General features: G+C 41.9%; 1 protein-coding gene across 1 annotated transcript; it reads right to left on the reverse strand.

Annotated features, from left to right (window-relative positions):
• Nucleotides 1-37: 37 nt before the first annotated feature.
• ighmbp2 (immunoglobulin mu DNA binding protein 2) lies at nucleotides 38-15,216 on the reverse strand. Its single transcript, XM_084335535.1, has 16 exons — nucleotides 15,073-15,216; nucleotides 14,700-14,782; nucleotides 13,796-13,965; nucleotides 12,972-13,167; nucleotides 12,099-12,196; nucleotides 11,631-11,794; nucleotides 10,699-10,899; nucleotides 9,319-9,463; nucleotides 8,281-8,455; nucleotides 7,561-7,743; nucleotides 7,346-7,464; nucleotides 5,247-5,341; nucleotides 4,560-4,683; nucleotides 1,608-2,408; nucleotides 475-674; nucleotides 38-362 (listed from the first exon to the last, which is right to left on the reverse strand). Exons 2-16 carry the CDS (start codon nucleotides 14,774-14,776, stop codon nucleotides 165-167), a joined length of 2,946 nt encoding a protein of 981 aa, XP_084191661.1. The 5' UTR covers nucleotides 14,777-14,782; nucleotides 15,073-15,216; the 3' UTR covers nucleotides 38-164.
• Nucleotides 15,217-15,237: the final 21 nt, after the last annotated feature.

The raw sequence follows: 15,237 nt of genomic DNA on the forward strand, positions 1-15,237 counted from the left end.
ATCCAACACAAACTGTACGTCAAGGAAAACAAGTGTATTAATGAGCCTTCTACTTTATTGCACAAGGCTTCAAAATGCAGTCACTGATCAATAGGTTATTTAATCTCGTTCCAACAATAGAACATTCCTAATTTCGTATTCATTCCAAAAATATAATAGAAGCATTAATTATCATTCTCCTTGCTTTTTGTTTTCCTCTGAGAAGCCATATCTTTGAGTCTGGAGTCCAGTTTTCTTTGCAGGTAGGCCTTTTTGTTTGGGTCCATGGACTTGTCCTTCTTCCCACTGCCGGCATAGAGAACACCCTCCCTGCTGATCCTCATGCGTGCGTGTGCCTTGGCTTGGTCTCCACAGCCGTGAACCTAACAAGCAAAAACACATGATTTTGGAAAGGCGAACACAACAATTTCTTTGTTATTATGAAGGGGCATTAGAATGAAGCTGCTTCCTTGCACGACAGCATAGCTATCTTACCTCAGGTATGTGGTGACCTAGACAATACTGCCTGTTGCAGAAAAGGCAGAGTTGGCCCATCATTAACACGGACGCTTTGCATTTGATGAAACTGCACACGCGCTCGGCTTTCACCACAGCGTTTATGAGAGTGTCAAAGTCATCGTCCACAGTTGCGGCGGCAGCAATGTCACAGGCGCCTGCTTTGGTGCGACTCTTTCCTGAGAGAGAAATGATAGACACAAAGAAAATTATTGTGAAAGAAATGATAGACACAATGATTGTGAAAGAAATGATGGACACAATGATTGTGAAATAAATTATAGAGACAATGATTGTGAAAGAAATTACAGTCACAATGATTGTGAAAGAAATTAGGGTACAGTCACAATGATTGTGTACCAAGTACAGAAAAGCAACACATGTCTGATGGATCCAGACACAGGATAAGCATCAGACCTGCTTCTATTAAATGGAGAATTTAATCATGTTCCAGTGATGCAAAGGTCCCACATTTATCATGATCTATGAAGTAACTTGCGCTACTCAGGCTACGTAGCTAATGCTAACACCAATTCTCACAGCTCTGAAGCTCTGACTGTGTGGTTGTAGTACCTGAAACGACCGCGTAACCAAGACAACCGAGACACGGACTGTGCTAAAGTCGGTATAAGCAGTATCTTTGGTATAAGTGAGCTTTTGCCTAGTGTATCATCTATCTGGGGCGGCGTGGCTCAGGGGTAGAGCGGGTCGTCCAATGATCGAAGGGTTGGTGGTTCGAATCCCGCTCAAGCCCATGTACATCCCACTGCCGTTGTGTCCTTGGGCAAGACACTTAACCTACTTGCCTCGTATGAATGTGTATGCATGTGAATGAATGTTGGTGGTGGTCGGAGGGGCCGTAGGCGTTGATTATTCGCCACGCTTCCGTGAGTCTGCCTCAGGGCAGCTCTGGCTGCAATTGTAGCTTACCACCACCGGTATGACTGTGTATGAACGAATAATGGACTCTGTAAGCGCTCTGGGGTCTCGTCACAAAAGAGCGCTATATAAATCCAATCCATTATTATTATTATTATCTAATATAGAGAGCAGTTGTCCCTTTGTAAATTCCTTGTATAAACTATAAAAGGAACAGTAGTGTTAATGCTAACCTTTAGCAGCTTTGGTCTTGTTAGCAGACTGGGCCTGCCCAGGGCGAACGCCATCTTGTTGCTTTTTCAGCCGGGCATTTTCTTCCCTCTTTTGTTGCTCCCTCTTCATTCGCTCCAAATGTACATTCTTTAAGTCTACTGTAGGCCTTTCCGGAGGCTCTAGGACCCTCTCCTCCGCTGGTTCTGTGGGCGTCTCGGCTGTAGCCTCCTGAGTGGGTCCTGAGCGGAGCGGTCTGGACACACAGATGCACCGGTCTCTCCCCTCCCCTCGGCTCTCGTGCTCCAGGCCCAGCTCCTCAGATATCTGGTGGACCAGCAGGCGGTCGTGGGAGTTGAAGTGTGATGGGAACTGGAGTTCGGTCCGGTTTGGGTCCTTCAGAAATCTCTCCACCTTCTCCCTGATCTCAGCCTCTTTCTTCTTTGTCTGCTCCTCCTCTGTGATCGCTGAAGACGCCGAAGTGTGGCCATTATCTCCCTTACTCCCCGTGGGTTTCTTCTGTCCTGGTTCTGCCTTGTCTGCAGGTTGACCTTTGACCTTGTGTTTGCTAGAGGAGCAGCTGTTGGCAGTAGCAGCAGTAGCCTTGGTGTCTCGGTGGTCACGGGTGTAGTTCTGGGGCACGATGTCCTGGAGGTATTCAAAGGCCGTGCGCACCTCTCCCCGCTCGGTCATGTGCTTGATGAGGGATTTCAGGAAAGCGTGGGTCTGGACCGTCTGTGTGTCACACACCACAGCAAGGTGGCGTCTGGCACGGGTGACGGCCACATTAATCCTCCTGTCCTCAGAGAGGAATCCAACTTCACCTTAAACGTAAAAAAATAAAAACACTGTAAATTGAGGAACAGGTTGTGGTGAGAGATGAAGGCCGAGAGCAGTGGTTCTCAACCTTTTCTGGGTCAACGCCCCCCATGTCTGACGTCCAGGTCCTATAACGTCCTCCTCAGCCTCCTACACCCAATGGGAATTACATTTTCGGTTCTCAATGTTGATGCTTATGATTCTTTTCTGGTATCTATGAAATTATCAGATTCTAGATTAATTCTCAAAAGAATGTTTATTTGTCTCAGTTTGTTGGGTCAGTTAAGCCTGTCAGGTGTTTTTTCTGGATTCAGATTTGTACTTATATTTTTTACTACCAAGTGTGTATAAATGAAACATTATAAGTAAACTTTTTTTTAAAAGTGGTGAGCACAATCAAAACGGGTTTGATTGTGCTCACTACATGTAGGCTCCTCTCTGGTTCCAGTCAAGTTGTTGTCCTGATATTAAAACGATAAATAAATCAAATAAACTAGCGCCCCCTTTGAGCATCTCAACGTGGGGTTAAGAGATGGTTTTAATCTCTGCACTAGCTAAGAAAACCTGTGTGTAGGAAGTGAATGAGTGTTATTCTCCCTCAGCAGCTACCATAGAGATGCTCTTGGTATACTGGTTCTACTGGGCAGCTGCTCAGTGACCAGCGGTACAAGACACTGGTTCTACTGGGCAGCTGCTCAGTGACCAGCGGTACAAGACACTGGTTCTACTGGGCAGCTGCTCAGTGACCAGCGGTACAAGACACTGGTTCTACTGGGCAGCTGCTCAGTGACCAGCGGTACAAGACACTGGTTCTACTCGGCAGCTGCTCAGTGACCAGCGGTACAAGACACTGGTTCTACTGGGCAGCTCCCAGCATCATATGATATCCAACATATACTGTATGTAGCTCTAAATAAGTGTGTTAAATACATAAAATAAAATATATTCAGATATATATATTCAGATTTAATTATATTGTTTACACTGTATTGTTATATTCAGATTTCATTTGATTGTTTACAGTTTATTATTCTCATATTTCTATGTTCAGATTACATTTTATTGCCTATATTTATGTATTTTTTTCTATTACCCTGCCCATACCTGTAGCCCCCCCCCCCATGCTGCTATGACGCCCCAAATTTCCACAAGGGGATCAATAAATGAATATCGTATCTTATAACAAAAAATGTAATGGTCATTGCAGTTTATGGTGCCTTCTATCAATAATTATTGCTGGGCGCCTTGGTGGCGCACCACGTAACTACACTTGCAGCATAATCGCAATGTCCTGGGTTCGAATCCGTGTTGCATGTCCTCCCCATCTCTCTCCCAATGTATCTGTCCTGTCAATAAAAGCACTTAAAAAAATGCCCTAAAAAATTTATTTAAAAGAATTAAAAAATGAATAATTTTTGCTGTTTCTTTTATCTGATTTATTATCAATTATATTATCAAGTCAAGTCAAGTCAAGAGTTTTAATTGTCACGGCATACAGGTATACAATGAAATGCAGGTTTTACTACCAAGTGTGTATAAATGAAACATTATAAGTAAACTTTTTTTTAAAAGTGGTGAGCACAATCAAAACGGGTTTGATTGTGCTCACTACATGTAGGCTCCTCTCTGGTTCCAGTCAAGTTGTTGTCCTGATATTAAAACGATAAATAAATCAAATAAACTAGCGCCCCCTTTGAGCATCTCAACGTGGGGTTAAGAGATGGTTTTAATCTCTGCACTAGCTAAGAAAACCTGTGTGTAGGAAGTGAATGAGTGTTATTCTCCCTCAGCAGCTACCATAGAGATGCTCTTGGTATACTGGTTCTACTGGGCAGCTGCTCAGTGACCAGCGGTACAAGACACTGGTTCTACTGGGCAGCTGCTCAGTGACCATCTCTTAACCCCACGTAGTATTATAGTTATAGTATCAATTATATTATAGTGTTTTACTTTACTTTTTATTTGTTTCTTTTTTAATTTATAAATGTATTTGTTTTGTCTTTACCCCCCCCCCCCTTTTTCTTACGTTTTAATTGTTAAATTGTGGTGAGGTTTTAACTTAAGCCCTGACGGGTTTCTTACCTCACCTGCACATCCACTTTATGAATATTGTATTGTATATTTTTACGTGTGTGAATCAAATAAAATAAAATTACCTTTTCTGTTGGATCGAACTAATGTCAACACCACAGCTTCCTTCTCTCTGCCCTGGAAACCGTCCACAGATTTAATCTCTAATTCTGGATGCCTGGCAGAAAGCCTCTCACGCAGAAGATGCACCTTTTGTAGAGATGAAAACAAACAGGCATTAGTCTCCAGCTCAGAGGGCCTTTCCCATCCAGGACCCTTGGTTTTGGGAGAAATCAGTTCTGAGAAGATAAAGCTTAGCTAAAATCTGTCTTAATTAATTCACCAAAATGTGTTTATATACGTTTCTGAATTATAGTTTTACATCTTCTTTGCGCTTTTCATCTTCCTTCTTTTAAATAATGTTTTCATGATTTAACTTTTGTAAGATTAGTCAAGATGACTAGATTAGTCATAGCATATATTTCTATATACTCCACATTTTCAGTACAAATATAATATCTCTGTTCAACTGCACTGTTGTAAATTTAAATAGGATTCACTGCTGGTCATTGTGTAGTGTTAGTGTACATAACTGAACATATATGTAGATATCTGTATACTGCTGTACATACTGCATGTTTGAATGTAAATAGGAATCCTGTGTTTAAACTGGTGTTTCCATCATTATAATATGATAATATTATAGTATCTTAATACTTCTATGTAGCTGAAATTGATATGATGCACTTCTTCAAATTAATCAAATGGCTTACCTGTAAATTGTAAGGGGCGATAACAGCTATGTCTTTAGCTCTCAGTCCAGCCTCAGTCAATGCCTTTATGTGTAGTTCAACGATGTCTACTTCACCTGGGGGGATACAATATAACAGTTTGTTAAGTTCTGAGAAACTCGAGAGTTCTTCATCTCACTCACACTTGGCCACTCTGCCCCTAGTGGCAACTCACCGGCATGGCATTCTGTCTAAGACCAGTTCAATCTATACAAGAATGCTTCACATCTATGAGACTGTGTGTCCTTGTTGAAATGACAATAGTAAGGTAAATAATCATCCACCTTGAAGCACTGCCACCTTGTGGTGGTCGGGGGGCTTGCGTGCCTCAATGATCCCAAGAGCCTACATAAAGAGGCATGGTGGTGTCGCCTCACAGCAAGAAGGTCCAGGGTTCGATTCCCGCTTGGGGACCAGGTTTCCGCGTTGCCAGGTACCCAGGTGGGGTATCTCCCAGGCCTTTCTGTGTATCTACCAAAAAAAAAATTGATAAAAAAAAATAAAAAATCCATGAGCTAGTTTTGTATTGTAGTATGACTGGTGTATTATGTCCATCCGTTCTCTATCTGCTTGGTTGGCCTGCATGTATTTTTAAAAAAAATGTCCCCTATTGTTCCTGTCTTTCTTTTTTCCCGGGCTGCCCCCCCGGGCCGATGTAACTATTGGTTGAGGGGCGCAATATAAATAAATGTATCATATCATATCAAGAGCTATATCGAGTCTAAATCTGAACCTTTATTAGTCCCTGTGGGGAAATCAGACCTCTGCATTTGCCACATCTCAACTAGTTAGGAGCAGTGGGCATCATGAATGAAAATGGAGAGAGGCTGTTATAACTCTGTACCACCTAGGGCGGCCAGGTGGTGCAGTGGGCAAGGCACTCACCACTAATGCTGGAGACGCTGGGTTCGCGTGTTCGATCCCAGCTCTCCACATTGTTTTCAGTTTGGCTGGTCGTCCGTACTAATACAATTGGCAGTATTAGAGGGTGGGAAAGCTGATGGGTGGGTCCTGGGCGTTGTAAACAGAAAAATACTCCTACAGTTCGGTCGGGGCGCCTGCTCAGCGAAGGAAGGATCTGGAGGGAGGTAGTGTGACCTTCCACACGTTACACTCTCCCAGTGAGAATCTGCGCTGCCAGGCTGGCTGCCGGCTGGGTGCCGGCTGGCTGCGCATGTGTCGGAGGATAGCATGTGATAGTCTCCGGCCTCCCGGACCAACAGTAGGGGGGGTGCGCAACAACCAGGAAGGGAGTTGGGAATTGGCATAACGACTAACAGTGGGATGGGAGAAAAATCCGAAAAAGAGGAGGGGGAAAAAAGATAGTAAAAAAAAAATAACTCTGTACCACCTACAACCGTGTCACTGTGACATCCACAAGCTCCCCCAAACGGAAGGGACAGATATCAGAAAGGCCGTCTAATGATACATGGTAATGTGACAACTGCCGTGGAATCACCCTTTTGTCAATACCAAGCAAGATTCTTGCAAAGGTAATCATTAAAAGAAGCTCAGATCATCTCCACGCTGTCCGTTTAGGGTGCACATTTGGATGGCCTCTTCCTCGAAAAACCTGCTTGTTTTTACTTGAGTTTGTCTACTAGACTCTACTAGACAAACTCAAGTAAAAACAAGCCGGTTTTTCGAGGAAGAGGCCATCCAATGTTCACCCTGAACGGACAGCGTGGAGATGATCTGTTGCTGCCCTACATGCCTGTAGGCATAAAGCATGCAAGTAGGTAAATAATCATCAACGCATCAATTTGATTGTGGGGATCCAATGAAATTGATTCGTAAAGTTGATAATGAAAATGAATGTGTGTTTTAACTTTATGGACATAATGCTGTGACTTGATGAGCAGTATTCATGTATTTGCATATTCAATTAGCCTATTGCAGACTGGATCAGTCTAATAACATTTGTCCATTATACTTTTTAAAGAACACCTAAATTAATCAAATAACACTTAATCGTACTGTGATCAAATGGAAGATATTTATGTTGAGTTGAATCTTTCCCTAAACAATCAGAATAAAAATGAATCAATGTTAAATCTAATCATTAACACAACTGGACTAACCTTGATTCCCTTTGGACTGCTCGTCCGTGACCTCCATCTCACTCAGCCCACAGCCTGCTGTGTCGATGAGAAGTAGGGGGGTACTGGTCTCGTCAACACAGGCTACTCCTGGGAGATCTCTGCCCAGAGGGGAACGCTTATGTTATTTAAGCTCTTAGTTTATTGAACATATCTTCAGTGAGACATTTTCATAACCAATAACAACTAGTTCTCACTTTAGCAAGTGCTTCTCCACAGAGCTGTGTGCGGTCAGTCTCCCCTGGTACATCTGTTCGGAGGCCCAGTCCATAATGGCGCTGTTCATGCGGTACTGTACCGTTAGCATCCGGACCACGGAGTCCCCGTACTTCTGAATGAGCCTCTCCATGAGACTCACAGACAAGCCTTTTGATGCAGCCCTGTACGACACAGAACCCAAGAGAACAAAACAGAACTAGCTATCATAAGCATGTAACAAGCAGGGAAGTTAAAAAGGAACATTGCAACATTATGGGAAATGTGCTTACCGTCTTGCAGTCACACAAGAAGATAGATAAACATTTTCTCTTCTCTTCCTGTGCGTTCAGGAGAATGCTATCCAGCTGCACTAGGCTAGCTTAAAAGGTCAGGAGAGGTGTTTTTGGCCAACAGCTAGGCTAGCTGGTCCATATCCACTTCCATTAATTTGTGCTAAGCTAGGCTAGCTTGCAGCCGGATAGCCTTCTACTGAATGCACAGAGAGGAAATCGGTATCTATCTTCTTGTCCGACTCTGGAGAAGATGGTAAGCGCATTTCCCATAATGTTGGCGTGTTCCTTTAATAATTTTTCATCAACTTATACTCAATAAACTATGATTAATAAGTAATAACACAAATGAATGAATGAATAACACAAACATGACAGTACATTTTTCTCATCTATTCAAATGAGAGGGGGAAAAAGGGAGGCGTTTACGTTCGTGATTTGATTGTAGGTGGTAACTGCTTGTAATCTCCGGCAAGGATGCACTTGCGCGCTTTGAGCAGGGGGATCCAGCAGCTGCTCTCCAGGGCCTGGGCACACTCGTCTATCACCACCCAGTCGAAGTGGTCCGCCGGTAGGTGCCTCAGAGGCCCGTCGTCACTAGCACCTGGGGAGAGGAGAGTTAACATAACCACCGCTATAAACAACATCCGTGAGACTAGAGTTTTTCAACGGGCGTTCAGAGAACATTGAGGTGGGTGGGGGGGTCGCTGGGTGCAGAATTGTTGAGAGAGGGGGGGGGGGGGGGGTTGTTCAAAGGGCTGCTAGTTTATTTTATTTATATATTTATTTATCATTGTTTTAACAACTTGAATGGGACCAGAGAGGAGCCTACATGCAGTGAGCACAACCAAAATACAAACCCCTACTTTAGAAACAGGGAAAGTGTCAGTTTTTAGTAAAAGAATATACATTTAAAAAAAAGTATACACACATGGTAGTAAAAAGTATAATAAGTAAAAATAAAAATAAAAAAAAGTATAATAATGAAGATTTTATTTGGTCCCATTGTTAGAAACCTTCATTTGACACAACACACTGAGCCAAATTGAAACATTAATGGCCTTTTATATAATCATAGATACCCATGATAAACTAATGAAAATAATCATAATTGAGAGCCAAATTATATTCCCATTGGGTATAGGAGGTTGAGGGGGGCGGTATGGAACATGGATGACAGATAGGGGGGCCATATGGAACTTTGATTTCAGATAGGGAGGTGTTATGGAACATGGACATCAGATAGGGGGGCGTTATGGAAAATGGACGTCAGATAGGGGGGAATTATGGAACATGGACGTCAGATAGGGGAGCTTTATGGAACATGGATGTCAGACAGGGGGACGTTATAGAAAAGGGACATCAGATAGGGGGGGGGGTGTTATGGAAAATGGACATCAGATAGGGGGGCATTGACCCAAAAAAGGTTGAGAACCAGTGCACTAGACCAGAGGGACCGTCACTGACCCGTGTTAGTGGATAAGACGACGTCAGCGCTCTTCAGGATCTGAGAGATGGCCGTGGCTTCCCTGGTTCTCAGCTCCTTTCGTAGCTCTCCTACTTCCCGCTTGAAGTTGAACCGGTCCCCTTTGTCCCCCTTCTTCATTTTGATCTTTTACAAAACATTTGAGAAACATTACAAACAGTGCAAACCTGCACCAGGGCAGAACAATTCATCGAAGATTGTATCAAAATATGGCCAAAGTGCAATATCCAAATTGCAAATGACAAAGATTTTATCAAAATACCATTCGAAAGGAAGTGTTGTCCATCTGTCCCGGCCTACATATCATATTCTACAGAAAAAATTTTTCTTTGGTACAGATCCGCACAAAAATCCCACCATGGTCATTTAATTTTTTTTATATATTTTTCATTGAAAATGAGAATAATGCGTGTCAATGCGTTGTAGCAGATTTGTATTGTTTATTCTTATTAGTTGTGCCTATATGAATGAATTTGCTGATAAACTGGGTCTTTGTTTTGTAAGCTCATCGTCACAGTAAATTAGGGTAACCTCAGTATCTTGCGAGTTGAAATAAAGGTTTGAAATGAAAGGTTTGAAACATTTTCTATACATTATCTGTGGCGAGTGCCCCGTTAACCCAGGTGTGCGGTTTCTGTCCTACTGTGAACACACATTCATCCAACACACTAGGGCTGGGCGATATAACGATAACGATAAATATCGCGATATATTTTAATAATCGATATCGAATATCGAAATTAAAAAAAAATCGAAAAATCGTTTTTTTTTTGACCTGCAACAGGGCAGTTTTAAAACCAGAGGTGGTGGACAGACTTGTCTTTCTTGCCTGCAACTTAAAGTAATGGCTTTGCTTGTCCAAATGACAATACTGACCAAATTGAGATTTATTTTTCTCTTGTCCATTTATTTTGTTTGCTTTCTAATTTAAAATACAGTTTGAAACCGTCTGTACACAGTAGGCTATGTGTGCTAGCAGAACTAGACTCCAGTCACGAGTCACGGTGCACATGTGCGGTGGTTTGTCCACCAAAAAAGCGCCAAAAGATCGAAAATAAACGAGCAGAGCCAGAACTGTTCAACTCCCCTGGAGCCACAGCCAGCAGAGAAGCCGGTTTACTTTAGCTTTTAAACCAGCTGCAGCCTGAGAACTGGAGTGTGAGGGGATGTAACACTAAAGATGGCGGCAATGACAAAGAATTGCTGCAAAATAAACATACATCTGTTTAAAAAAAAGAAATTAAAAAATTAATACGTATAACAATTCGCTAATTATCGATATCGAGAAATATGATAACATTATCATATCGTTATCGCGATATGATTTTTTTCCATATCGCCCAGCCCTACAACACACTTACCAAAGCTTTATCGATATCCTTGCGGATGTCCGCGATGATGTTGGTGTTGTCACTGTGGGCAAGGACAGCATCCAGTGAATGCTTCTGTATGGACTCCAGTAGTCTGGCGGGATGACCGAGTCTCAGGACCTTGGCCTTCCCCCTGGCCAGCCGCTCCACCAGGTTATCCACTGCCACGTTGGAGGACGCACAGCACAGGATCTACACAAACACACAAAAACATTGATACCAGTGACACTAACAAGACAGGATAAAAGATAAGATTAAAATGTATTGTCGTCATACAGCACAAGTACAGTACAACGAAAAATGGTAAATGGCTGCATTTATATAGTGCTTTTATCTAAATGGCTTTACAATTTGTTCCTCACATTTACCCATTCACACACCGACGGCGGAGGCAACCATGCAAGGTGCCAAACTGCTAAACGGGAGCAATTAGGGGTTAAGTGTCTTGCTCAAGGACACTTCGATACGCTGCCCGGGAGGTGCAGGAATCGAACCGGGAACCTCTGGATTACCAGACGACTGCTCTACCGCCCGTGCCACTGTCGCCCCCGTTTGGCATCCAACCAGAGTGTAAATGTAAATGTAACAGTAAGTGCAATAGCAATATACAATGTACAGGTGATTGAACTAAATATAAAATATATAAATGAGTGCTACAGAGTAATAGTGCTAATCAGATGTACATGCAATGTTATAGTATTATTATGTACAGTGATTACAGGTATAAAGACACTATGGTAATAATAAGTCATACTGGCCAGCGGTATGACTAAGGAGTTTAGTATTCAGTGAAATAATTGTATGACTTACTTATGACTTAGTTTTACACATAATCCATATAAACTAACCAGCACGTGACCCACATTCTGCTGAGACAGACACGTACTCTCGTCATGAGGGGCGTTAGACTGGTATGTAGGTACCTTTTGACCTTGTTGGACGGCCTGCAGGACGACCTCCACCACTGTAGTTGTCTTCCCAGTACCCGGTGGCCCATGGATCACAGCCACCTCCCTCTGAGACAGAGCGAAGGACACGGCTTCCCTCTGAGACTCATCCAGGCCCACGTTAAAGAAAGCTACAGCATCTGAACGACACAAAAGAGACATGTGTAGATGTGAAGGCGTCTTTCCAAAAGCTCAGTAGCCTGATAAGCCTATGTAATAAAGTGACATTTGCAGTGGAGTAAGTGTGTGAAGTTCTCTCATGCATTGACGATCTTAAACACCTTATTTAAGCTTCCTCCGGGTGTGCGGTGGTCTATCCAGGTCCATAATTTAAAGTATGCTATATTCTAGTCTGTTTATTAATTGCCACATCCTGGAATTTGAAATGACCAGAGGTCTGGTTTCCAAAAGGATGAGAGGTTTGTAAAATCACAGCCAACTTACTTGGCTGCGAGTGAGCGGCAGGTTCTGAGGATCCAAAGAGAACGCCTATCAGACTGGAGGCCGGTCCGTTGCCATATCCATTCAGAGCATTCAAGGCACTGGAGGCAAAAGAACATGTTGTTTCAAGGTTTTCATAGTTCAATTGTACCTTTTGTATATGAATAGAGGTAGGAGCTTTGCAATGAGGTAGATAGTTCTTCCAAGAATTATTTTATTCAAGTGAAGAGGTATCCAACAAGCACTGATGATGACCTGACAAGCCAACAGTTTACTTTATCGTCCTTCACATGGAGAGGGGGGGACCTGCTAAAGAATTATTGAAGATCTAATAGAGACAAATTCCCCCCTTCCGCTGGACCACCATGGGACCCCATTTCAGAAAAAAAGGCTAATAAATAATAGATAAATAACTTTTGTGCCATTGTTGTGGCAAGTCTGAACACTATATCCAAGATGGCTATGAGAGAGGCTGGCTCACCCAATGTTGTGGTAACACTCAAATCTGATTTGAATCCACACAAGAGGAGAGAGGCATTTTCTGTTTATTCAGTAAGGCATAGCAATTAACAGAATACACACATGAGTGAGGTTATAGCCTAAATGTGTAGATGTGCAGTAACATCTGCAATGTCTGCTTACATGTATCCTTGTAATATGTCTGTATGGTTTGTTTATGTTCCTCCTCTGTTTTTAAGCTTTGTACATTATAATTCAAATTCAGTAGAATGAACACGTCAGCGTATTAAGTGTAGACCTTCCGCTTTATTCATGCTATGGTTTTTGGTCTGTGCCCAGGCAGGGTAATAGTTTTGTTACACTTTGACCGATACAGAACATGCAGAGCGGCGTGCTATATCTTAAGATTTTACTGACCGTTTCATTCGTTTGTAGGTGACATCGTTAGCCAACTTCATGAGGTTGTAGAGGGAATCAGAGTCAATGCTGAGACCATCCTGCGTGTCCTCAAATGCCACAGTTATAGACGCCTGTTTGAGCCGTGTCACTATTCCTGTGCCAAGCTGGGAGGCTCCACTGCATCCACCAACATCATACAAACCCACTATGTCCCCTGTACAGAAAGGGCAGTAATTTACTAGCTTATACTACTTATAGGTTACACTACTTAAGGGGAACTTCACCAAAAAACAATACTGCTTTATTTTGCACATCATTTCACACACATAATTAACACAACACAAGGATTCAATGTCTCTGATGATATCACTGGTGGCCATATCCAAACAAATTTACTCTCAATTTACTGTCAAACTAAATTAATGTGTGCAAAACTGTTTAGAGTTTTTGGATGTGTGTGAGACTATGTGCAAAATAAATCAGCATTGTTTTTGGTGATGTGCCCCTTTAACACAAATATCTATAAGGTCATATAACCACACTCATAACTACTTTAAATGCATTATAATGTAGCTATCAACACGTGTAATGGCTTGTATCTCCCTTCATCAATACCTAGACTTAATTATAGCCATGATGGGGCATCTTCTGTTTCCTTTTTCTACATAAAGAGACATTTCAAGTTATTAGCGAGTTAAGAAGAGCCTCTAATAACTCAAACAATGTTACAACACATTATAATGCATTACTGCTGTATAAAGTGTTACCCTTTCATATGTGGCTGGATGTGACCATTGAGGTCTGGTTTAATGAGAGATGTAGTATATATTCAGCTTGCTTACCAGGTCCAAAGTTGTTGCTTGGAAGAACTGAAAATCCAAGGTATTTCCTTGGCTCTAGAATGACTAGTGTCCGCCCATACATTCCAGTGGACTGACTTGCTACCTGAAGCTTCAGCAGACATACTCCTTTGCTCTGGAGGTCCTTCAGAGAGACGTTCTCCTGCCATACCCTGGAGAAACAAAACACATGTCAGATATCAACATTACACTGAAGTGACAGATATCAAACACAATAATACTGGTGTATTCTTTGTCATTTACTATATTGTTGGGAAAGGTTAGGTGTATTTATTTGATAACAAACATAATTTCTCTTTGGTAAAATGTCAAAAGTTAAAAGGGGCAACTCTCTCAAAACGAACGCTGCTTTATATATGCACAATCTCTCACATATCCCCCCAAGAAAGAGAAGAAAATAAAAACTACTTTGGACTACTTTGTAAATCAAATCTAAACAATGAACATATAGCAGAAATCTTTCTGTAAAATCAGTGACCCATAGGCTGAAACAAAACATGAATGAATGAATGAAAACTTTATTTAACAGATTGCAGAATGGGTACAATACAGTACGGCTCAATACACACAATTGTTAAGGGGACCCTGATGGAAACAAGACAAACGTCTTTCTCAGGTCTGCATCCCCTTAACAATTGTATGTATTGAGCCGTACTGTATTGTACCCATTCTGCAATCTGTTAAATAAAGTTTTCATTCATTCAAGGGCATGCAGACCAGAGAAAGACGTTTGTCTTGTTTACATCAGGGTCCCCCATTTTCAATTCATAGTGAATGTATGTATGGATGGATGGATGTATGCATGTATGGGTGAATGGCTCTCTTTCTTTCTTTCTTTCTTTCTTTCTTTTTAAAGTTACTTGTGTGATGGGCACTCATACAGTACCTGACTTCCTCTATCTCAGCCTCTCTCTCCTCCTGCAGAAGCTCAAGTGTCTTGGACACAAATTGTTCAATTTCCATCACTCACTAAAAACAATAACACTAACAGTCAAAATACAGTCCAGCTCGACAGTCTCACTTCAAGATTAGTACACACATGGACACAGATCAATTTAGCCAGATGGCTGTTATCTATAGCCTGGTGGTGGTATGGCAAAGCTAACTTGACATTTACACCATGAAATAATTTGATGTCAGTACGTTAGTGTGTAACATTAGCCGGTGCAAACTAACGTTACCAAAGTTAGCGAACGTTAGCAAATCTAGCAAATTAAAGAAACACTTACACACATTACATTACCTTACCTTACACTTACCTAAATGGGAGATTACAGGAATAGTTGTCTAACGTTAGAGGTGTGGCAATTAGTTAGCTACATTTATAGCAGTGAGTGTATGGTGATTATTTTAATATTAATATGGCTAATAGCTAGCTTGTTACTGTACCTAGGCTAGCTAGTAGCTACTCTTCTCTTCTTCAG

This window comes from Notolepis coatsorum, assembly GCF_963971535.1.
Source record: "Notolepis coatsorum genome assembly, chromosome: 18".
In the NCBI taxonomy this organism is placed as follows: Eukaryota; Metazoa; Chordata; class Actinopteri; order Aulopiformes; family Paralepididae; genus Notolepis; species Notolepis coatsorum.

Excerpts from the sequence above, each read along its gene's own strand:
- ighmbp2 (XM_084335535.1), bottom strand. The coding sequence starts at position 14,776 with ATGGAAATTGAACAATTTGTGTCCAAGACACTTGAGCTTCTGCAGGAG. Across the intron at positions 7,465-7,560 it reads GTGGAGAAGCACTTGCTAAA|AGATCTCCCAGGAGTAGCCT; the intron begins GTGAGAACTAGT and ends CCCTCTGGGCAG. Across the intron at positions 675-1,607 it reads CAAGACCAAAGCTGCTAAAG|GAAAGAGTCGCACCAAAGCA; the intron begins GTTAGCATTAAC and ends TTTCTCTCTCAG.